This window comes from Pithys albifrons, chromosome 1, assembly GCF_047495875.1.
Source record: "Pithys albifrons albifrons isolate INPA30051 chromosome 1, PitAlb_v1, whole genome shotgun sequence".
Classification (NCBI taxonomy): Eukaryota; Metazoa; Chordata; class Aves; order Passeriformes; family Thamnophilidae; genus Pithys; species Pithys albifrons.
In genome coordinates, this window is record NC_092458.1 from 190,494 (window position 1) to 216,649 (window position 26,156).

General features: G+C 37.1%; 1 protein-coding gene across 1 annotated transcript; it reads left to right on the plus strand.

The window, feature by feature from the left end:
- The first annotated feature begins 9 nt into the window (after window positions 1-9).
- Window positions 10-25,350, plus strand: LOC139681004 (X-linked retinitis pigmentosa GTPase regulator-like). Its single transcript, XM_071574106.1, is given in 11 exon segments — window positions 10-15; window positions 4,415-4,643; window positions 5,773-5,897; window positions 7,002-7,117; window positions 7,119-7,182; window positions 8,051-8,216; window positions 9,537-9,643; window positions 21,976-22,275; window positions 22,489-22,528; window positions 24,053-24,136; window positions 25,124-25,350. Coding segments are annotated over 11 exon segments (1,464 nt in total).
- The last annotated feature ends 806 nt before the right edge of the window (window positions 25,351-26,156 follow it).

The following is a 26,156-nucleotide window of genomic DNA, read 5'->3' on the forward strand; positions in this document are numbered from 1 at the left end:
AGTCGACTGATGAACGTGAAGCAGTTCGGGGAAAAAGGAAATAAATCTGTTGCTTCACCATTACAAAATGAGGAAGAAAAAAATTAAAAGCTTGCAATGAAAAATTGTGAATTACATCAATTTGGAATACCCCAGACCGGTTGATGTTAACAAACCCCTGTATCCATCTGAAGAACTAACAGAATTTAAGCAAGGCCATTCAGAGAACATAGTCAAAATACAGCAGTAAGGACCGTGAATCAGAAACTGAATAGCATCAATCACCCCCTGAGGGCAGCTGCCCCCAGCAGTCCAACACTGGGGTCCCCTCAGCCCCACCACAAACCTGTTTAACAGGTCCACAGTGGGCCAGATGTGTTCCTTTTTTACAGAAACCTGCCAGCAGAAAAAATGAAACCGATAAAACTTTCTACAGCTGCTATGATTGGTTCTCATTGTTCTATGAGAACATGAAGTAACAGCAAGACTGAAAAGTTATGCTGGTTATTTTTCTTTTGGGTTGTTTGCATGTGCTTCGTCTTGAAAATGTTCTGATCCTAACAAATTTCAATATGTAAAAACCTACCACAAACATTGTGTTTGTGTTCCCCTACTCCCAAAATTGCTTGTTTCATATGAACAACTTGCTAGTAAAATTGTGTAAGATATATGCAAGTTTATTTTTTCCTTTTAAAATAACTCTCTCAATTGAGAAACTCAACCAAATGTAACCTGGGAGTTAGTACAAGTATTTAGGCATATTTGGAATCAAACAAATATGCATTACATGCTTTTGTCTTTGCCTTAAAAAACAATGCCTACCATATTTGGTTAAATTTAACAAATAGAACTAAACGTAGGCCTAAAGGAGAATATAAGAAAGCCTTTCACCAGCTCCCAAGTAACTCAATGCTTTTTGATAACTTCAAGCATTTGTCTCCCAAGTAACTCTATCTAATTGTGGTCTTGCAGTACCTGAAGGGAGCCTGCAGGAAAGATGGAGAGGGACTGTTTACAGGAGCATGTAGTGACAGGACAAGGGGGAGTGGCTTCAAACTGAAAGAGAGTAGGTTTAGATTAGGGATTAGGAAGAAATTCTTTACTGTGAGTGTGGTGAGGCACTGGGACAGGTTCCCCAGAGAAACTGTGGATGCCCCATCCCTGGAAGTGTTCAAGAACAGACTGGATGGGGCTCTGAGCAACCTGGTTCAGTGAAAGATGTCCCTATCCATGGCAGGGAGGGTTGAAACTAGATGATCTTTAAGGTCCCTTCCAACCCAGGCCATTCTATAATTCTATGATACAAGAATACCTGTCTGCTCTGTTTTAGTCTGTGGACTTTTTTAATTGATCTGTAGCTTTAAATACATAGCATGAATACATGATTCTTAAAAACATTCTCAGAATGTTGAACACACAGTTCTTTCAGCCAGTGGTATGGCTTTAAAAATTTATAAAACCTATATAGATTTTTGCCTGGAACTGTTTTATTGATACTGCCAATGATCCTGGAGATTGCTAAAGATGCCTGCAAAGTTGGAAGTTACACAAATACAGGGAAATACCCTTGTTCTTCCAAAAAAGGACATGTAGGAAGAAAGGGAGAAGCAGTCCCAGCACTCACGTGCTGGAGGTCACTTGGGACAGCAAAGCCATTGACTTCTGTGCAAGCTCTGAAACTGTTTTGTAGGGCCTCTCATGGCCTGCTGCTGTGGAGGCAGCAGTTCCTTCCTCGAGGCCAAGACACGACTTGTGCTCTGTTCTTTCTGAGTGCTGTTTCTGTGTCCAAGCCTGCCTTGTGATTCGCAGATGCACTGGAGGCAGCGCTGCTTCTCTCATTCTCCTGTGACTGTCCATCCTCTCTCTCCCCTTGTGCTGCCATGACTGTTCCACAGGAAACTGTATCAGCAAGCCCCCCCAAAACCTGGCTTGCTGAGCTGGGCAGGCTCACCACATAGCCAAGCGTGCATGCAACAAAGTGCAGGTGGGAACTGAGGACAGAGAATGAGGGAGCGAAATCTGCCCTTTTACATTTGACCTGTCATTCAACCATATCCTTACTGGGGCTGAGGACAGGAAGAAGAATTGGGATTCACACTGTAGGCAAATTTATTTACAAATCCAAGTTCAGAACGGTGAGATTCACCACCGTCATTTCATCACTAAGTGTATGAGATTGCTTTGCCATATACTTCTCTTCCCACGTATTTGTAAAGACAGATGAGAGGAAATACCTCATTTCTGCTAAATAAGGCTATTACTGAAGTTTGACCTCACTGCTGCACCAGAGCAGTAAATCACTTAAGAAAGGTTTTTCTCTTCCTGTGTCCTGTGAATTGACTAAGAAGCAAGTTTAGAAGGAGCAACAGATAGGTGCTCCTATTCTATAAGAACAGCAGAAAAAATCATTGTTCTTAGAAAGGCACTCCAGCCTGGCTTAGGATTGCTCCTTTCTCCTCATTGGCAGTAGAAACAGAGAAAAGAAAATATTTCCTGCACTTCTAAAGTTAACATTTGAGAACATCTCCCTCTCAACACAAATGCAGAAGACATTGCATGTTTCATGCTAGGATTAAAGACAATGTGAAAATACCTTCAGCTTCACTCAAAATAATTATGTTAGTCAGATAAAGCTATCTAGTTTGAAAGTTATAAGAACTGCGAGTTTCCAAAGAAACATTAAGAAAAATTCAATGCTTCTAAACAGAATTTATGAAATCAGCCATCCTGAGAAAGTAATTTGCTAAAAGGAAGATGAGACTTTGGTTTGCTTAGAGAAAACTCCTGACTTTCAGGTGTGGTTTCTTGGTTCTCAAGTACAAAGTCTCAATGTTATAGGAAATTTCTCCTTGTTTTACTTTCGAAACCTCCTTAGAAGGGGTTGCTTTCTTGCACTAAAATTTCCAGCAGAGGGAGCTTTACCATAACGTTTTGTAAAAAACCCTCAGGTTTACTCAATATTTTTCATCCACAATCTGGAAAAAAAAGACTTTGGGTTTTTTAGGGTGTGAATTCATGACATCTTCATATAGCACAGTTTTAAAGGAATAGAAAGGGCAAAGCTTTTCCTAGAAAGAACATTTCCATATGTGGTGTTACACTATTTCATCGAGGTTCCTTTGAAACTGGAAATAACTTAGTAAGTGTACTGTGTTAGTGATTTGTAATCTGCTTTCTCTCTCCCTGACAGCAGTGAAGGATTAGTTTGAGGGAATGGTAACATGCTTAGTTTTTAATATTTCTCCAATTTGTTGTTGCTGTGAGAATTGAATTGCACAGTTTAAACTACTTTTGTGGCACTGAAACTTATTTTGCTGTTCCAGTGGCCACAGAGAAAAGCTCAAAAAGCAAAGATTCTCTGTCCATTGGTGTTCCACACATTTTGCTGCAAATGGCTGTTGCTCTCTTGCCTTTGAAAATGGTGACATTTTTTATCTCATGGCATCTCTGGTGCCAAAGTGGGCATATTCTGCATCAAATTCATAAGAATGATGTAACAATATCTTGCTCCCAAGTTCTTTTTTCTTAACATAGAATATTTTTTGTTCTTTACAATCTTTCCTAGGTTCTCATAATAATTTTTAAGTACTTTAAATAGCAGTTTTCTAGCTTTTCCTTAGTTGCCCACATGCAAAAGAAAAAAAGAGCATGGAAAAAAATTCTAGGAAAACCTCTCATTTTTCCCAAAAAAGCTTCTCTTTTCAAGCATGACCTCATCAAGATTTCCAAGCATCAAGTCTGTCCCTGTTGTGATGGAGTGCCAAGGATGGACACACCAAGAATCTTTATTGCTTTGGAGAAGCTTTTATTCTTTTTCCTGGCACAGACAGACCACAACAGACAAAATATAAATGTGGAAAGATGATTATTCTGTCACAAGATAACACAATTATTCTCATTTAGTGCAGGGCTGATTTGGCAGCTGAACAGAATAGTGAAACCTCTCCTACTACTGTTCCAGTCTCTTCTTACATTCAAATTAGCATTGGTTTAAAGAGATCTTGTCTATTAAATTTAGGGTCATACAGTGTACACGCATGTAGTGAGAGGGTAAGATGAGACTATTGCACTTGAAAATGCACATATATGTAAACATTGTGGTCTTGAATTGATTGCAGTAGGTAAATTTCATTAATTTTTTTGTTAACTAATACTTTGTGTGCATGTGATCAGTGGATTATTTCACAGTCAATGTTTGAAAATATATTGCCTAATGAATAATTCAAAAATTTTTTTCTATATATATTTTAATGCTTTGATTCCTTTTTTTATTTTGTGGTATCTTGTTATTAATAAATTAATAACTTAATTAATTAACTTAATAAATTAATAATTATTGTTATTAATAAATGTAATTGATTAGTTGGTACATTTTAAAGTGATTAAACATTGCTTTTTTGATGCTGATGTCAGTTACCTTCCATCTGACTCATAGAAAGCAGGTTGCTATATAAATATATATATATATATAAGCATATTTCTTATTAACTTTGCCTGTACAATTTCAGAGACAGATGTATATACTTTTGGACTTGGACAATACGGGCAGCTGGGTCATGGTACTTCTGTGTTTGAATCTTCAGTACTGAAGTCTGTGAAACACTTGAGGAAGCATAAAATATGTAACGTTGCATGTGGGGAAAACCACACTGCTGTAATAGAAGGTATGTAGGTGCAGACTTCTGAAATGAACTTCTAGCTACTGTACTCTTAAAAGCTTTTGCTATGTTATGGGTTCCCCCAGGTGGGCCTAGATTTGGGCTCTGAAGTTTGGACTAGGCCGAAGCTGTCAGCTGACTTGAGCTGGGCTGAGCCAACAGCTGACCTCTTCTAGCCAGTAATTTTGTATTCCATACCACATTATGACATCATCTCCAGGGCAGTAGGAACCAGTGTGGGAGTGGTTAAGGCAGTGGCTTCTCAGCCCTCCTCTGGAGAGGACGCACGATGCTGTCCCAGGGGGGATGGAGAGGACCAGGCCCACCACTGGCTCGCAGGGTATCTCAGGAAAGTAAAATGTGTTGTTCTGGGTCTCTCCTTTCTGCTTGGGTTTGTCTCCCTGGGGAATAAGCTTCTTCTTAAGTAATGTGTAGTTAGGACAGTAGAATTTGTGTGTTCGTTAAGAAGTTGATGTGGGGAACTTGTTGCAGACTTGTGTGAGTGAATATTTGTACTCTCTTCTAATTGTCTCTTTCTTTCTGTGAAAAATATATGTAGATTTAGTATAAATGCAGTTTGAAGTGGTTTTTTCTTTCCCCTCTCTTTTCCTCCCTTTCCCTGGTGTTAGGAGGGAGGCTTTTCTCTCTGTGCTTGGGGGGTTGGCAGTTGCTTCTCTCAAACCAAGACATGCTATAAAATGAGCACTAGCAGAAGACATGTGTACTATTCCAAAGGTTAAATGAGCCACTGAGGAAGCCAGATTCCATAGGAGTTCCTGATTCACACCCATGCCAAGCATAACTCTGTGCCCTGTATCTCCTGGGGAGTTGCAGCCTCCTAAGCATGCCTTGCTAACAAATATTCATGTTTAGAGGTCTTTGTTTTTCTATAGTTTAAATATTACTGTTTTGTTGGGATGGGGTTTTTTTGCGGATTGTCTAGACTAACTTGCATTTCAGACAGTACTTTGTCTGAAATATGCGTATTTTTTAAATCATATTCATCTGTTGAAATTCTAAAAATACTTGTTCAGTTTTGGGGTTTGGAAGAAAATTATTCCTGACTTTGTTTATAATGGTTCTGTCCTGGTTTTGTATTGACTCTTTGTTATAACGTCTTTTTTTCCACATACAGAGAATGGCCTGATGTTTACCTTTGGAGACGGACGACATGGCAAGTTAGGCTTTGGGGAAGAGAGTTTTACCAATCTGTTTGATCCCAATCTCTGCTATAATTTCTTGAACTTCACAGTCCTTTTGGTAAAACTTTTTTTCATGCTTCTCAGACACAAAAATACTTACCCTTTTAGGAAACACATTATTAATCAGAATCAAAATATTATGATAGAATTATAATATTTAATTAGTGGACAACACAAATTGAAGAAAAGTGGAAATTATATATATTTACCACAGTGTTCACTTAGTTTAGAATTTCTTTGGCTTGGTCTACACATACAGACTCCTTTTTAGGGTCTTATTCAGTAGTCTTGTGCTATGGTGTTTTGGTCTATAGAGCTGTGGTAACCTATTAAATGAGATATTTATTGCTCTTAGATGGTTGGAATAGGGGGAAATTGATACCTTTTCTGAAAACATCAGTGTCACCTTTTTCAATCTTCACAATTTTTGTACAGTGGGATGTTTTTAAACCTTGAGAAAATTTGAGGTGTTGCTTTTTTGAATCCAAATGGGATGAGAAAGCAGGAATACTCTTTTATTTTAAGGAAATTGATTTAATCTGTTTTTGGAGGTATAGAAGAAATAAATGCCACAGAATTGTCAACTTGAAAAATTCTAACATGAGTCAGAATTGAGGAAAATTTGGGTCTAAAGTCTGCTAATCACTTCAGTTTGTTTACTGGAATTAGTTTAAGGAAGTTTAATCAGAAGTGGTGAAAGTTTTAAACTTTTTAAAAAGTGAAACTTCTGATCTTTATACTGTGTATACTGGAGGATATATGATTTTTTTACACATTGTGCATGTAGATTTATGTCACTGAAACTCTCAGTGTTGTCCACATTTGAATTGTATCAAAATAATTAGCTCAAATCTCTTGAAAATTAGTGGAAATATCTTTGCTGTCTTCTGTGTCAATAATTTGATAGACATATCTTTTGTTCTGTTCAGTATAAATATATTGTATTTAGCTAAGAAGTCAAAATAGATCACTAGTCATTAAAAACATAATTAAGTACCTTTGTCTTGCTGATGTAATTTAGGAACTAAATTTGAAGCATTTTGGTATCTCTTATTTTGATTACATTTTTCTTACAATCTAAGCCCTTGAAGTGCATGTAAGAAAATTACACCTTGTACTGATACTTGCAAATGAAATAATCAGACCTTGTTTTGAGCTGCAGGTTGCTTGTGGTGGTTGTCACATGCTGGATTTTGCTGCTCCAAGACCTAAAGTATCTGAAGAAATACTCCTAGAAGATTCATCTGAGAATCCTTTGAGTGCTACTATCCCTAAAATGAGGGGACTTTGTACTGGCAAACCCCTTACAACTGTCAGCAGCACGAATGCGGCGTCGGCAGAGGGTAAGTTCAGAGCTGTTTAGAGCTGCCATTCTTGTTTTAGGAAACAAAATCACTTTTAAAGCTAAAATCACAGCATATTAACCAGCAGATAAATATATCTTCTTAAAATAAGTGTTTAATTTTAATGTATAAAATGAAAAATGAATATTTACCCTGATCCCAAAAATTGATACAGGAAAAAAATATGCATTGCTCAGATTTGTTGTTTATTTCTGTGAAATTAAAATCAGTTTTTTTCTTTCTTAAAATGTAGAAGCTGTTCCTTTGCATTTTAAAAAAAATTTATAAATATTTTAAATGATGACAAGAACCTGACTCTTTTCTTGTTCCCTCTGAGTCCTTGAATATATTAAACAAGTTCATAGTTTATAAAATACATAAGAACATTTCACAATGAGCTTAAAATATCCCTAAATCCTGTAGCTGCTTGAAATAGTAATTTTACACCTTTATCTCCTCTACACATTCCATGTGATTTCCTTAAATAGCACAATCAGTTGGAGTATTTCACTTTTCTCTCCGAAAACTACATTTATTTTGTAATAATGTATTGATGTGGATTAAATACCTCAGGGTTTTTTGAGAGACTAGTTTTTCATTTTAAACAGAAATCTTAAAGTTCTCTTTTCTCCTTTGCCTATATTTTCAGAGTTCTTGAAATTATTGTGTAGAAACAACCTAAAAAACTTTCCCTATGTAGCTGTCCACTTTTTAGGACTATGAATAATTGAAGAATTTGTTTCTGTCATGTATACAAAGTTACAATACTGTATCAGCAACTAAAAGAAAATACCACTGTCGAGTATGAAAGATTGCTTACATTTTGTTGTTCTACCCTTATTCTCAATTTTTTTTTAATCTTCTGAAGGAAAGGTCACCAGAACAGTTTATTCGAATGGCAAAAACTCTTCCACCGCTGGGAGAAAGATTCTTAAAACCTTCATTGCCTGTGACAAGCAACACTGCCCCATTCAGTTTTTCTGCAACAAGTCTTCCTAAAGCTGAACCTGTGACAGACAGAGACAGTGAAAAAGGTGGTGCCCCCATATTTGCTGCTGTTTTCTGCTAAGTCTGGTTTGGCTCTCATCATTCGTAAACAAATGCTCAGTGTGAACATGAAAGGAGGTTTAAGCTCAGTCTTACCTCAGGAGGCTCTGACAGCATAAAGACATGAAAGCTGAGAAATGCAGATGAGAAATTGCCTCCCGCTGTTCATGTTTGGAAAACATGCTTAAAGATCTGGGGGAGGCTTGAGTAAAAGAAAAAAACCAACTTCTAAATCGCACTTCTGGTTTCTTAAGCCTTTAGAAATAGGACTTCACACAAAAAAAGTAAGAATATTAACTGCTCTCTCCATTTAAAAAAAAAAACGGAATTACAGAAAAAATGTTATTAGGATCAATCTTAAAGACAGGAAGACCTACAAGAGAACTTCAATAAGATAAGAGACCTACTAATTCTTACAGGACCTTTCCTCTTTCCTTGGAAATGCAAGAGTACTCTTCACTCTCTAAGATTATAAGGATTTGCTGTATTTTAGCTAATGCAAAAGCCTGAATAACCATAGTACTGAGACAGTGCTGGACTTTTGCACAGATGCTCTAGACCCGTTCTGGACTTTTCAGGGTTCCAGGGCATGTGTGATTTCCTGGGAAGAGCAATGCAGAAAAGTGCAGTGTGCCTGTGTAAAGGTTAGCTCAGATTTATTGGATAGTCAATTCTAATTTGAAAGTAGTTAATTCAGTTAGAGTTAAGATGTTTATTCATAAGGCAGCCAGCATGTCCATTAGTATTTCTGGTTCCAGGAAATCAATGCAGTGAAATTTGAGCTGCCTTTAGAGTCTTCCTAGGTCTAAAACTTCAGATTTTTTCTGTATGAAATGACCATATAACCTGATAAATTTGAAGTGAACCTGAAAATGATGTGAGGGCATTTTTATGATGCTGCACTGGAGTTAAATTCACTGTCTCTCCATCTATTACACAGATAATGTGCAATGTAGGTAGCAAGACTGCAACTAATTTGGTCTAATTGTTACACTGTTATTAAAGAGATTATCCAAAAGAATCTATGTCCCATATAATATTTATCCTTTGAAAGCCTGCATAAATGGTTAGAGATCTACAGTGCACTGAGATCAGATTGCTGAACTCTCTCTAATGTTAATACAGATGAAAAGGAGATGAGAGTGTTTCTTCTGTGCCTTAGGCTGGGGGAATGAGGAATCTGTAAACTTTAGTTCTATGTCAGTAAATTGGAAATAATCTCTATTTTATAAAAGTGGCATATTCTGTTTGCTATATATTGCTTTTTCCTGTGGCATTTGTTTATTTCCCCCTATTTTACCTTGTAGAAAATGCTCACAAAAAAGATAAATCTGGTGAAGTCTCTGCAGAAGAAGATTCAGATAATGACAGTACTGACAGAAACCTTGGAGACACAACAGACACCCTAAATATGGTAATATAGTCCAATAATGAATCTGTAATTCAATCCCTTTTATGCCTGGGAAGACAAAGAGGCAAAATCATGTTTCAGGCTCTAGTACAGAACTCCTGGCTAGCCCACAATGTCCTGTGTGACACCAAGCAATCCAAGTAATGCAGTCCCTCCCACACTTCAACTCTGAAATCAGAAAGAAAGAAAAAGGATGCTGGATACCACATGATGGTCTTTATAGCTGTCCTCGATCTTCTTGATGATTTCCAAGAGCGAATTGCAGGAAATGAAGCAGAAGAGCTTTCTTTTCCTGTTTTGAGAGAGGTCTAGTACAGGTGGAGCATATGAAAGAGAAGACCAAAATGCAGAGCTTTTGATTACTTGGTGATCTCCAAGCTTGTTCCTACATACCTCCTTTATTTACAAAACATGTTCACCTTATCACTTGTACACTTGTCCAAAATATTTTGTTCTCTCGGCAGAAAGAACATGTCCTGGCCTTAATGCAGTGCACTGTGGTGTTGGGTTTTGCCTTTTTTTTAAACTTTGATGGAATGCAAACTTGCTGTGGATTCAGCTTAGAGTATGTTGTCAGCTATACTGGAGGGATTGCACATTTTACTGGAATTATTATTTGCTTGTACTTAAAAGTACTTAGTAATTTAGCAGTCTTTTTGTGCATACCATTTATTTCAAAGTTATAAAACCTGATTTACAAGAAAAAAAATGAGTAGCAAATGGTTTACATAAATCAGAACAATTTTGGAACAATGTGCTACTGTTACAGTTTGGCAAAATGCCAACTGCCTGGTACCCAGTCACAAAGTCCACTCCCAGAGCAGGAGAGTGAGGGAAAACAGCAGAAACGAGGCTTTAGACACGGTGAGGTTTTTATATTTATACAGAGAAGAGGAGAGCTTAACACAGAATATGAAATAGCACATAGTGACAGGAAACAACAACAGGCTCACCGAGGTCGCCCCAGCTAACAGGTGAAACTCCAAACCAACCAAACCCCCTCCCCAAAGGAAACCTCCCAGCAAGAGGGAAAGAGGAATTAACAGGAATGTGCTCACGTCCCCGGCTAAGCAGACGTGGGACCGGCAGGAGGGCCTGATATCAGCAGTCAGGGAGCGGGAACCGTCCTGGTCAGAAGCATGGACCGAAGAGAGCAGAGACTCCTCCCACCTTGCTTGTTATACTCCCCGACACTTCCTGATGATGTCAGATGATATGAAATACCTCTATGGCTGCTTAAGTCAGATGATACCTGTCCCCTCTAATCTGTGTCACAACCTTTGAGGCCTGCTAGAAACTGAGGCCTACATGGGGACCTGTACTGACTAAAGCCAAAACTACTACAGCTTGTCCCTTCTAATCTACGTCACATCCTTTGGGCCTGCTAAAAACTGAGGCCTACATGGGGACCTATGCTGACTAAAGCCAAAACTGCTACAGCTACCTCATTATTTAACACTAAAGTAGCATAGACTACTGGACATGCATTTTAAGCCTGTTCAGGATACTTTGGAACTGTGGCAGATTGACTTTTATTACTTAAAAGAAGCTTTCAATGTAGTCAATATACATTATTATGTATATTATGTATATGTTTAATATATATAATACACTATAATATATATACATTATTATGCATATGATATACTTTTAGTGCCAGTTTCTTGAAATATACTGAAGAAAATGTTTAGATTTGCGAAGCTTTTATAAGAAAAATCATAAGTTTTTGATACAGTCACTTTCACAATCACATTTATCATGTATGACACAGATTTAAAAAATAATTGCTGAGGCAATAAACTGTGATTGCCTTTTAAATAAATTGTACATTGTAACAGTGTAATCTTTGCCTTTGAATCAGCAATACATCAATAATAGGTGCAGGACAGCTTACTTGTTAATGTGCCTTATATGAAAGGAGTGTCACTAAATTAGGAAATATACATATTTTTAAATTTTAGTGTCAGTCCATATTCATTCCCCCTATTTTTCTTCTGTTCATACATTGGTAAAATGTTTGAGTACTCAGCATAAATTAAAGAAAGGGCAAGTTGCCAAATTAACGTAGGTCAGTTGATGGGAGGTAAATGGAAATGCAGGCCTGGGTGAGTGGTGGCCTGGGCTTTTTCAGAGGCCTTAAGATTGACTTCTTATGTTGGTGTTCAGCACACAATTATATGCAAAGGCACAAGTCTTAGAATCTGGCCTAGATTACATTAGAGTCAGAATACATCTGTTCAGGGATAATTTTTGACTGTCACCCTTGGTGACAAAAATTTGAAAATACATTTGTACAACAGTTTTTATGTTTTCATACTGTGCAGTACACAAAAGTTTCTATATCTGCCTACAGAATGCTACGTTACATTAGTCATCTAACTCTAAGGTTCTCAAGGAGGGGAATATTCTGTTGGTGTGTGAAGCATATATATGTTTTCAGTATCAGAGCCAAAGCTTCTCCCCAGTGGAGGAGGTCTGTGCTATTCCTTCCTAAAAAATTCCATCTGTGGTCTCTCAAAAGAGGTAGAGCTCCAAGACAGATGGAATAGTAAAGAAAGTGGCAAGAAAGTCTGAATTCTTTTTGGAAAAGACAAGGTTAATACTTCTGCAGTTTCCTTAAAAATACACAAATCTGGCAAGTTATTTTTGTAAGGTATTGCATTACTGTTTTGACTGTTGAACTGGCAACTGAAGAGATAGGGAATCATTATACAGCATTGTTAACTAAATACTATGGTAATGGGTGGTTTGGGAAATTTTTGTAAACAGAACTCAGTATTGACATTAATTTTCTAGATAAACAATTCCTTAAATCCTCTTTGAAAATGAGGGAAAATGAGGAGAGAGAAGAAACCAAAATGAGTAAATGTCTTTCAATAAAAGTGTTAATGGAATCAATACTTATGTTGAGATTATGAAACATTTTTAATACTGTTTTATAAGATACTGGCATTAAACTATCTTTGACACAATGTCTCCAGAATTTATTTTCTAAAAAGCCTTTAGTAGATTAGTAGTTTGCCAGTAGATTCTAGTCCAGCTTGATCCTTCCTGCCTTACTCACCCCTTCCATATACTGCATTTGAAGGTAAGATCACTTTGGTCACGTGCTGTGCCTAACAAGAAAAAGTTAATCCAGTGATTTTGTCCCTCTGAAATTTGTTTCAAACTTTGGAATTCTCTGGAACACATTGTCTTGGCACCAGCACGTGTCTTTGGAACAGGGTAAGTATGCTCATATTCTGATAGAATGCAATATTTTAGCACTTCCCATATAAACAGCTCTCTGAATACAGCTGTCAGTTATTGCACAGAAGTGCTGCTTTATCATGGAAGTCCTGTGAAAATACTTCCTTCTGAAAATAAGCAGAGCTATGATGTGTTAGTCGGGCTTTCTTAGGAAAGATTAGGATGTCACTGTGATTAAACTTGAAATAATATCAAAAGTATTTTTACAGGTCTAACGCTGGGTTTCTTGGATATGTCATCTACTTCTTTGTGATTCTAGAATTCATCTTTGGCAGAAAACTGTGCTGTGAAAAAAATCTGTAATTTCTTGTGAAAAATATTTCCTAGAGACAGGGAGAGAAAAGTGAGAGCACTTTAAAACCAGTAATTTCCAATTCCACATAGGAATATCTCTTCATTGATGCTTTGGCTGTAGCTTTTAGTCTAAATTCATAGGCAAATGAAGACCATTTGTTGTTCCTCTCATAACACAGGCTGTTAGCATAAAGCTTTCTGAAAGAGTGAAAGAATCCAACTCATGGGCATCTCCTCTTCTTTGTTTTGTCTGGGTGAAAATTCATTGATTTGAGAATTGTTTTTATGTAGTTTTTTGGATCATTCCTGTGGTGGGGAAAAAGCAGAGCATTACTCCAGCACTTCAAAAAGGGTTTTCCCAGAATAGTTACATCAATTGTACACCGTGCCAATGTTTCTGGGCTTTGAGGGGACTTTGGAACTCTATTAGTGTAATGAGTGGAATTGTATGTAGTTTGACTCATACTGGTTTATAAAGTTTGCTATGTGTGGTTTTGTAAAAATTCAGTACGTCCTTAGTATTTATTATGGCATACAAAAAACATTTGTGTGCAGCACTGAAGAAACATGGCAGAAATGCTCCTGAACTTGTTTTTATTAGAGAAAAAAAATCGTGCAGTAGCGAAAGCAACAGACAAAGGTATGTCCAGCCTAACATCATTATTTCTGCCAGTAGCTACTGGTGAATGCCTTGAAAAAAACCCGTTAGAACAGCACAAACATCTAGTGTTACTTCTCCTGTGTAATTATTCAGTATACCAGATACATTCAGTATATTCAATAATTTGTGGTTCAGCAGATGTAAGTTGCAGTTAACAGCCATTTTCCTTCCATGAATTTCTTCCAATTGATTTTAACCAGCTTAACATCCAATATGTATTTTGAAAAATAATTCATACATTTCTTTACACACTGTTTGAAGAAGTAACTTGTTTTTTTATTTGAATCCATCTTTTGATACCATCATTTGATGTCTTTGTATTCTTAGGGGAAAAAAAGCATTTGCTTTCTCTTCATAATTTATTCCCTAATGATTGTCACACGGAAAAACTGTTCAGCTATGTGGTTTAAATCAAGTAAATAATTAGTGGTTTATTGATTTATTAATTACAATTAACCAGCAATCAACCAGCTGTACATTCAATTCAAGAACAGCAATACAGTCGGTAACAGCAACATTAGACCTCCATAAAATATTAATAAGCAAGCAGGAATTTCAAAGCACTCCTCTGCAGCTCATCTAGAACTTTCCATTCCCCTGCACACTTTCACAGACATGTTCACAGCATTTCAGGTGCACACACTGCCTTTTACGGCAGGCATGAATTACAAGCCTCTGTGGCACTTCAGTGGGGCAGGGTGCAAGTCTGCTCCTGCCTCTCAGCTCTTGTTGGAGGTGAGGGTGCTCCAGGTGACTCTGGAATGTGCTGTAGCACAACTCCTCTCTTATCCTGCAAAATTTCAGCAGGTAAGTTTCTCCATTATATCTGAAAATATCAAACCATTTATTCAGATAATAGTTCCTTTGCATAACTGGTGCTGAATGACAAAAATGTCCTTCCCCAAGCCACAGAAAATGTTTGAATTTCATTCGCTTCTTTTTGTTCCTGGTTCTTACCTGAATAACTACATGGATAGTCTTTAAAATGAGGCCTTTCAGAATCATACAGAAAAGGACATCTAGTTCTTGTTTTCATTCTTTTGGGGGCTTTTTTCCCCCTAGGCTTTGTTAGCTTTAGGAATTTTTTAAGATAAATTTTAACATATTTTCTCCTACCATGACACTGCCTTTGAGATCTTACCTCTCAAATGGCATTATGGGAAGCAGAATCAAACTCAGAAATAACAGGGACTACAGATCTGGAAAAAAGCTAAAAAAAAGGGCAAAGTATATGTAAAAAGGCAAATTTTCAACTAATTTCTAGTCATGAAATGCAAATAAACGACAGTGTTTAGTACCATGGAATTCTGTGAGCAACTGAGCAAATACTTTGCTTGCTCAAATGACAAATCTGTAGTCTTTGTCCTCGATGACGTTCCGAGTGTGTTTGTGATCTGAAGTCACTCACTGAGCTGTAATATTTATACACTTCTTCATATGTTTTAACGGAGAGAGGCATGGTTAACTTCTGCATATTGAAAGGATTTTGGAGATACAGCTTTGGCATAAGAAAATTGCACTGCTGAGAGCACCAGAGGCTTTATTTTTCTATTGCCAAAAGAAGAAGTGAGTACACTAAATTGCTGCCTTTTTTTTAAAGGATTTATGATAGTGCCCCTTGATTTTTTCTTGGCAACCTCATGCTATAATAATTTAAACAAATATGAATATAATTATCTCAAACCCCCATACATAGATATGAAAATATTTATTTCAGGGCCTTAAAATGTCAAGTTTAAAGATCCATTCTGGATTTCACATTTTTCCTATTTTTCCAGCATTGAAAAATCAGAAATTACTCTTTTTGTCTGAGGTGGATTGCAGCGCAATCTTCTGGAATGTCCCAGGTTCAACATTATGGGTTTAGAGCTTTATAATTTATCATGACTAGTGCACCTTTCACACAGAGTTGCATTTGTTGTTTGCGTGAAATATAAGGTATTTGTGTAGTTATATGGGGAGAGTAGAGAGAGCTAAACAAAGGTAGCTCTAAGCAGAATTTTATATTAAACTAAGACATTGTCTGCACCTGTTCCTGTAAGATTATAGATCACAGTAGTATTGAAGACCAACATTTCAAAATCCCTCTGTACCCATGTTAGTAAAAGAGCCTGTGCTGTGCTGTTTGACTGGAAAGGGAACAATAATGACCATCCTAAGAAGAGTTTGGGATTGTGAGTCACTGTGGCAGAGGCTGGCTTTCTTACAGGAAGTATAAAATACTTCATTTTTGTTCTATCCAGCATCTACTCAAGGCACTAAACTACATTTATAATTAGAAACACAGCAGCAGAACAGCTGCAAAATTTATTCTCCTTTACCAGGCACTTCATTATCATCTATGAGGGAAAAAAGAACAAAGCAAACCTGAATGTGTCCTGTCTCAAGCTACGCTTTAAAAACCAGCCTTCCAGTGGCTGGGGGAGAACTTCCACAAGTGCTGGCATGATATGGAGAACAATTGCACGGGGGAGGTGGTGGGACTTGCATTACCAAGTTGGGTGTGCCTTGAAAAATATACGAGATGAGAATGGGCTTAAAGTTAGGGATGGTTTTGTAGAAATTGCCTCTTTTACATCAGGGTATTTTAAAGTGGGGCCCTCCCCTGAGATACCCAGTCTTGCAGGCTGTGGAGGTTCTAGCAGTGACTCGTGGAGCATCCCTTTGAGGAACCTACAGAGTCAGACAATCTTTAAGAACTTTATTGCCTGCTCTGGTGTTTTGGTGATAATTTGCCTTTACCAGTGTTTTTATCCAAGCACTGAATAATAACCAGCATGATTAGGGTAGGATTTCAATGCAAAGTACAGGATTTTGGAGAGACATGCAGTTCTCTAAGCTATGTGCACAATAAAAGCAGAAAGGAGTGACTGTCCTCATACATTTGCAAATACGTGGGAGCTGCATGACAAACTCCAGACACTAAAACATTTTCTATAAGGATTCAGAAAATATGCACAATCTGTATCCAAGTGTGGGCTAATATTCCCAAGTAATTTTTTTCGTCCGTGTCTGTCAGCATTAAGAATTTGTTTTATCCAACATAGTATCTTCCAGAGACACAATAAGTTTTGCAAATAATGCCAGCATATTCTGATTTGGAGTTGCTCATTATATTTCATTTATTTTGCTTAAGTACCCGGGAGTTATTTTGGTATGCTATTTCTGAGTGACTGAGTATTAGAGGGTGTTTATGTGACCGTGTAAAATAGCTCATAAGAGATTATACTTAATGTAAATAGTCTCCAACTTGTCTTATAATTTTCACAAAACTCTTTAAAAATGCTTTCTAGTTCTAGAGAGTGTTTTTTTTCCCTTTTTGCCATGAGAATCTACATTATTTATTTGTTCTCCAAAGAAAACTTTCATGAGAAGGTTACAGTTTTCTGTATGGAAAATGTAGTACATCTGAGCTATTTCAGATGTTGATTTATCTTGGGGAATAAACAAAAAATTTGTTCTGTGTTGCTGGGGAAAGAGAGTCCTTGAGATAACTCTAAATTTGTTGTGAATTGTCAAAATCTGATCAAAAACTGAAAGTACAAATACTTTTTCAGAAAGAAGTTGTTCATTAAAATTTTATGCCTTGATAAATACTTCTTTTTACTTAAACAAGAATGCAGAGATACATCTTTCTCCAGATACACCTCCAGCAGCAAGCTGGCAATAATTACAGCAAAGCCAACACACTCAAATATTAGTGTCTGCTGCTCTGAAATGAAAGTCAGTGTGTTGTCTCAGAATGAGACCTAAAGTCTTGATTAATAAATGTAATCAGATTAATTCTCTTAATGCAAAGTATGTTGACTGGCAGCCTGTGACAACAGTGCATAAGTGGAAACTTGTGAAAACTTGTAAGTCCCTGTGTTTGGCTTTTAGTAAATAAAATATGCTGCATAGCAAAGTATTTTCAGAAAAAAACTTAGTAACACAAAAATGGAAAATAAGTTTGTCCAATCAGTTTCTAACAACAGTTTTTGCAGCTATAGGCAGTTAAATGCCTCCCTGACATCTGATCCTGTCAGATCTCGGAAGATAATTAGGGTCAACCCCGGTTAGTACTTGGATGGGAGATTTCCTGGGAATACCAGGGGCTGTAGGGTCTAGTCCTGAGGACTTCACTGTCACCGTCCAAGCTCACTTGGCCGTGGCAGATCAACTTTAGAAGTTAAAGGGTGGGGCCAGTTCTGCTGTGCCTCACCTAAAAAATCCACTGCAGGCTCAAAGGACACACCCATATGGGCAGAGCCCTTCCCACATCATCATTTGTGAAGCCTAGCCATGATTTACAGCTCTAGATACACTATTTTATTCCATTTTTCTCAGGATGATACCATCCTGTTGAAGGGCACTATTATGGTAATAGCGAGTGTAGGATATGATTCCTCTACCTGTTCACTTTCATTCCTGCATTAAAGCAGAAAGATACTCTGTAGAAATGTATTTTGTAGTTGTCTATTCTGGTGCTCTACAATGGGAGAACTGTTCAGTCCCATATGAAGCATTACACCCATTGACCAACCTCCTTAGACCTAATACCCATCTACTAAGAGTCTTCTACTTGATAGGGAAACTGCTACTTGGTATTCATATCATTTAGTTGTTGGATAGACATGTAAGAGGGCCACGGTATATTTTGGAGCATCTAAAGGTAATGGGCTGGGCAGGTAATGGGAGAAATCTGTTCCTTAAATGACTAAAAACTCTGCCAAGCAATTGCTAGTTTCTGGCAGCTTGGCAGAACACCACCAAGGAAGAAACGTGGCTACCTACCTCATTCTCAACTCTCTTTATTAATCTTCTCTGTGGATTTTTAACAGTTTCCAAGGCAATTAAAACCAGAAACGTCTCCGTAAACCAGAGTGGTGCACATATTAATTACAGCTCTCTCTTCATTGCTCAGTGTTCACCAGCTTTTTTAAAAGATCTGCAACTAAATTTGTCTCATCTTTGCCTTTGGGATTTTCTTCCATAGAAACATAAAATGGTGTGGCAAACATTATTTTGACTTCTTGAGGAGATTTGGAAAGATACCATAAGCCTTCCCTTCTGAAATGTTAATTATGAGCAGCCCATCTGCCAGAGCTCAGTTTCCATAAACTATGCAGGAGGGATCTACAATGAAGTAGCTGCAGCAATGTAGGGAAACCGAGTTTGCAGCTGTCGTTTGAGCAAGGTCTACCATGAGACAAGTCTTCAGAGGGACTGTCTTTTAGCCCAGAGCATGACACCAGGTGAGGCAACAATGTGGAACAAAGTGAAATTTTTCCCTGTCTCTCCTGCAGATATAAGAGCAGATTTTTATAGAGCATTCTGAAAAGAAATGTCATTATTCTGTATTAATCTGTCCAAAGAGAAGCCAGCTGCAGCCATTTTAGCAAATGACAGTTATACCCACTAAGGCAACACTTTTGCCAAAACCAGAGCAAGGAAGGTCATTCATCCCCTAAAGCTTGGAAATAGCAAATTTATCCTTAAGAATGTCTTGTTATGAAGGTCTGGATTTACAGGAAAACCAGAATAAATGCTTGCAAAAAATTGAGCAAAGAAGACAGTTATGCAGAAATCTGTGTAGTGTGTTAAGCATGCAAGATCATATTTTCTAGACTGCTGTTCTGCTGTGCTTATATATTATACTAGAGATACAAAATGTTTAAAGCTGTTTCATAGTACCAACCACTGTTTTGTCCTTGAAGAAATCGGAACCTCAAACTTAAAGGAAAACAGTTTGAAATATTTCACTTATATATTTTTTACTTCTTTTGACTTTCTGTGTGTGACCTTGGTGAAGCTGGGTTCCCTGTATCTTAATTTTAGAGGTGAAACTTTTGAAGGTCTTCTTAGGGCATCTCTCTATGAAAAAGAAATAAATTTAGAGTGGAATAAGAAAGCAAATCCCCTAAAGCATGATGAAAGAGAATCATGAAAAGATTATATATATATATAATATATGTATATAACATATACACATATATATATATGCTTAATTAGTAGCCTCAGATTCTTCAGATATTCTTTTTAATGGCCAGATGATTCATCTTTTAAAGTAAAAGCATATCTCTAGTATGACATATCATTTGCTACCATAGGTAAAAACTCTCCAAAACATGCCTATAAATGGGCAAGCAGAAGTGAAAAAAACCTGTGCTATGAAAGTTATTATTCAAAATGGGCTATTTTAGGAGTTGAACAGATGAGATGACAGCCAGGGACCTGTGGCAAAGCTGCAAATGCAGTAAATTGAAGTGGGGTTGGTTTGGGAAACTGTTCAGTTAAACAAGAGTAGATGTCTTCTTTGGAGTAAAAGAAGTGTCTCTCACCTCCACCTCTCCTTTTTCTTTTGGGCGTTGAGGAGCATGGCTCAGTTGCCAGAAGAGATTTATCTACTGTGATGTTACATGTTGTAGGCTGTGAGCTGGGTTCAAGAATGATCCAGGTCTGCATAAATCTGATGTAAGGAGAGTGGGCTGAGTGGGGCTTAGCAAAGGAATTCCCCAATGAGCTCTGTGCTCCAACCTCTAGAAACATCAGTGAGTGGAAGCGTAGGAGGGAGTGAGGAAAACCTTGACAAAAGATAGGAATGAACATTTGGGCACAGGTGTAAAAAGGTGTTCAATATAAGACTCATTCCTCTAACACACTTCCCGAAGACTGCAGGTACTTCCCACCAGGTACCATCATGACACAGGCTGCAGTGGAACAGAAATCTTCCTTTTTTTTCTGGACATTCTGATGCAATGATAAAACTTCACTTGATCGACATCAGAAGTCCATCTTTAACTTGGTTTAGGCCCTTATATTTCTGCAATGAGAAGGAGAATGTTTCTGTTTTAAATATTGTATTTCATGTTGTTATAAATGTGTAATGGCATAGTGATGACAGTCTGATTGAATGGAGTAAGAAGGATATAATTGGTTCTTTTTTCTACACATTTTTACAAAAAAGCATTTGTGCCTTCTAAAATTTATTTTATAATGCCCTATGGCTTTTTTATTTTACTATATTGAGTTTTATTGTAGGCTGAAAGTAAGTTAAATTCAAATTATAATGTCTATATTGAATCACTGTTGTAGTTTGGGATTATTATGTAAATTCTCTCCCCTGCCACTTAACTGCCCAGGCCAGCGGTTGACAAAAGAAGCAGTTAACTGTGATCGCTGGGGTGGGGGCAGGTTTGTCTCTTTTGGGTTTTTTTTGGATATTCTCCTCAGTCTTGGCTCGGCGGAACGGGGGAGTGGGGGCTCCAAGGAGGCAGGCTGCCCTGCTGGTTACTGCTGGGGTTTTCCCTGGCTGTCTTGCCGCTGCCTACTTCGGATTACTTTTTCCTGCCGTGCTGCTGCTGCCTTGGATTTGCTGCTGGTCGCTCGTACCTTTTCTGCTTCTTGGACGGGGAACACAAGGGAAAGAGACTGAGTCCATCTGAAAGCTCACTGCTCGTCTGTTTCGCTGGAGAGGGACTGAAACTCACTCTGCAGCCAGTGGGCTGTGACAAGGACACTTAAGTATAACCTTTTCTCCCGGAGGAAAACCTGCTGGGTTTTGTTGTTGTTGTTTTTTTTTTCCTCTTATGGTGTTGGGGAAGTGGGTTGCACTAGTCTGTTTACATATATATATATATATATATAGCAGTTATCCTTCTTGTATTAAAATTCCTTTTCTTAAATTTGATAAAGAGTGGTGTGATTATTGAGGAGGAGGCCCCTCCCCTGCTTGTGGGTAAAACATTTTGGTTTTTCCCTCAAACCCAGACAATCACATAAATCAAAACATTTTATTGGTATTTACCAATTTTCTTGGGAAAGAGATTTAAATTTTTATTTTTCAGCATTGGAAGTACTCCTGCTTGTATCAATTAAGCATATTTCAACCTTTAAAAGGAATTCTTTCTTTCCAAAAATAAGTTTGCTTTCTTTACTTTTCCTTTAAGGAGACACATGTTGGCAAAACATGAAAATCAGCTGCACTCCTAATGTTCACTGGAGGTCTGTTTTTTTAAAATCTATTAAAATTAGCAAACCTTGAATGAGGTCTCTTGTCTTGGTCCTAATTCTTTCTACTTGGAACATTCTCTTTTGAGTTTTCTTGTTCTTAAGTCATATCCTGACGTATGATGAACTGGAGTAGGATAAGGACCATGATAGCACTGTGCAGCCTGAGTTTCAAAATTATGTTTTGCCAATTCTGTCAAAGGAACAAAACTTGTCTGGAGATGAAGAGATTGATGATGATGAGGAAGAAGAAGAAATAGAAGAAAAAATAGAACAAGCAGCAGCAGCAGAAGAAATGGAAGAAGCAGAAGAAGAAACAGAAGGAGATGAATCAGGAGAAGGAATAGACAAAGAGAAAATAGAGGAAAAATGTGAAGAAGAGAAACATAGTAGAACACCTGAGGGAGAGAAAAGCAGTAATAGCACAGTGGAAACTGGAGAGGTAAGAACATTTATTCTTATGAAGGTACTGATCTCTGAAAGCATCTGGTTCTATAACCAACACTTGTTTGAATGTATGGAGCTATCCTGTAAATGCAAAGTTGTTTGTGGTGGTTTTGGTAGAGAGAGGAACACATGTTGGGGTTAATTGTAAAACGTCTCATTTTCTAGCAAGTTTGAATGTGGAGATTTAATTGTATTTGTCTCTCTATAGACAGAAGACACTACTCAGAAAGAGACCATCCTTCAGCAGGGTAAGAATACAACTGCTAAGAATTGGACATTCTAAAGACAGATAAAATATTCCAGCAGTTGAAATTTTTCTAAGCAATTTCATATTATAAAAATACTGAATGACACAGTTATTGTCAGTGGTTGATAAAGAAGCTCTTGAAAAGCGATGACATTTGAGTGGCAAAAAACCAACATTAATTGTTACTGATTTGAAAGAAATAAATAGTTTTCCCAGTTAAGTATTGGAAGAAGTCCACAAGAAGAACTTTCTCTTAGTAGGACTGCTTCTTACTTGCTAAGAGCAGTTCCAGTTGTGCAGTGCCATAATCAGTAGTTGTGTTATCTGACTTCAGCTGAGAAGCTTATCAGAATTCGTCCTCCTCTTTGTCAGCTGGCATGTCCTCATTATGTTCATGATTATTTTAGATGAAGTGTGATAATAACTGAACCCTGTTCAGAGATGCTGAGGATGTAAGTCCAGATGTTCCTAGTAATTTTGATGACAGTTTGTATGAATTGCATATTCCTTTAGAAAAGCTGGAAACATGAAGTTGGGTGCTCCATATGTGGAGGACTTCTTTTATTCTAGAAATTCAGAAATAATCTATAATTGTTCTTTTGAACTAAAATAACAAGTGTGGTATAAAAAACCCTTTATCAGAAAGCCTTTATATATAATGAAGAGGCTGCTGTTGCAGACTAGGACCTAGTGAGACTGCACACACCAATGTGATGTTCAAGCAAATCCCAAGTTTATTCAAAAACACAGGTATATATGTGACCTCAAGTGACCCCGCCCCAGGTGCGGTGGTCTGACCCCAACTGGTTGAGGCTGGAAACATGTCCTTTTAAGGTGAAAATGAAACCTGCAAGGTGGTCATTCAGACCCACCAAAATCAGGGCTGCAACAGACTATGCCTTTTATTTTCAATATTATAATGGAAATAGCTTGTACAGAGTGGATGCTTAAATATTTTCCATTATCCAGCGATCTGAAAGTTTGATATTAAGTTCTAAATTTATATGATTTGTACAGGGAGTATAGGAAAATTTAAACACAGAAACATCAAATTAGATGGAAAGTTTTTCCTTTCCCAGAATGGTTTCTATGGAATAAAATCCATGCTAGACCATAATTCCTGCCCTAAAAGTCAGCTTTCCTAAATTAGAATATACTTTGAAGTCATTGCATGAGACATTGTCTTCTGTCAGCAAGAGGAAACTATGAGTGTCAATTCAAAATATGTTAAATAGTGTCACTACCATAAGTGTTCTGCTCTTTAAAATTGAGCATCTGGAGAGTAATGTAAGGGCATTATACAGGGAGATTAAAAAAATAAAAATGGTCTTGTCAGGGTGGGTGTCAAGTTAAACTGAATATTCTGATTGCTTTTTTTATAAGATCCTCATTTTATTTAGTGACCTCTATTTCAAAAATAATTTGAAGAATAAATTTTTTCTGTATTTTTTTTCTACATTTTCTGGTTTTTTTCTGACTTGCATGAATCAGAAGGAAGTAAATATAAATGTTTATGTTATTGTAGAAGAAGAAAGCACTGACAATCACACTGTGAAAAATTTGTCAGAGAACACTGATGACCAAATAACTGGAAGAATAGTTGGGAAAAAAAAAGGTATGTTGTCAAGTTTTTCCTTCTAGCTTTGCCCATGACCAAGAAGGCAGTGGGCAGTTATCAAAGCAATACCCCAGTTTGCATTAATAATTAAAACTACTGAGCAACCTATTCCTTCTGTCTAAGATTTGATTTTATTTGCTGATAAAATAACTTTAAATTGTCCAAATAGTTGCTCTGTTAAAATAAATCATAGTGCTTCTGTCAGTAGAAATGAGATAAAGCCCAGTATCACCTATTTATGGAAAAGACAGGTTGTTAATCACATTACATAGTGGTGAGTTGAAAACTTGGGACTTGATTTCTGTGGGACCTTATCTAAAAGTATTTTCCCCCATATTTCCCCCTGAAAGCAGCAGCTGAGCTGGTTGACCTTGCATTTATTTCCAACATGCACTGACTGTGATCATAAATATCTCTCTCTATATGTATAAGCATGTTGAGGAGTACCTGGTGTGGAATTTCTTGCAGGTTTAGGATCCAGAGGCTTCTGCAGAGACTGGCTGCTGTGTTTCCTGTTGAACGAGGACCTGAAGCAGCAGTTACCTTCCTGTAGTCCCACTGACACACAAATGCTGTCATTAACAGGAGTACACACATTTTTAAGGAAGCATATTAAGCATTCACTGCTCTGGACCTTTGGAGGTCTGAGGCTGTATTTTCTGGACCTTGCCTCAGATTCTTACTTGAAAGAAACAAATAATTGCACCACTTGCAGTGTTTTGTACAGACTGTGCAGTGTGTAATTTGACAGAATGCAATCATTTTAATGTCTCTGATGTGCTATTTTGACACATTTCAAATATTACAAATTTTTTTCATTAACATTTTTAAGTAGTCATTTTCTTTTGAAAAAATAATTTATTTTACCAAGGAGAAATTTGCGACCTCAATTGACCTGGGTATGTACAAAAGGGTTTGTGATTTTTTAATCTTGGATTTCACAGCTGTTTTGCACATACTATTTACCTGCTTTTTCACTTCAGGTTTCCCTGTTTAAGCGAAAGCCACTGACAGGCCAGAAGAATGTACACAGGAGAAAGGAAGATGGATCTGAAAAGACCTTACAGGGTGAAGAAAAAGAAAAGGAAGATTTGCCTGGTGAAGACAGTAAGGATGAAAATCAGAGTCATGCACTGGAAAATTCCAGTGAAACTCTGACTGACCAGGACAGAAGGATGAAAGTTAACACGTGTATGTTACTATAACACTGTTATAATATGTAAGAATGTGACAGTCTTAAAGCACATAGTGCAATTTTTACTTGAATACAGTTATGACTTGCAGTGTTGGTGGCTGCTCTTGCTGATTGATTTGATTGCTGTATTTTTAAATAGGCAGATGATTTTCTTCATATTTATTGGCAATTTTTAATTTTTCAAATTGATATGCTTATCAGCACCTTGCTGGGAGTTCTCTGGCCTTACCTGTTGGTGTTCTTGAATACAGGCATTTTGTGTTTTTTGCTAAATAATTTTATTCTGTTTCAGTCTACAAAGTACCACTTTCAGTATGAAACTCCTGTAAAATTATAATATTTGATGTAAGATATTATTTGGTTTAACAACCTGATTAAAAATATTGGGGGTACTCAGTTACTTAGAAATATGTATGTTTCTTTCTGTTTTGACCCAAATTCTTTCAGAGGGCTCCTATGTGCAACAATAATCATCCTACTAAAAATCTGGATGTTTAGGTTATTCTTTCCCAGAGTTAATTAAGATCCTTTTGTTTATGTTATTTTCTTTTGGGCTACTCCCATGTTCTGCAAAGCACCTTCCTAGAGCTATTTTTTTCTGCATTATATTTAAAAATTCTTTTCATGTATGTACATGTGGTTTCTGTTCTTGGATACTGTTGAGAATGGGAAGGTGGAAAAGGAGAGATGAAGTAAATGGTGCCTTCATTAATTTAAATAAGCTTTAATTATTTTTTAAGAGGAGATCAATCACAGAAATTGTTATCATAAGGACAATTTCTTTTTTAAAATGTGAACCAATTGAGAGAGAAATAT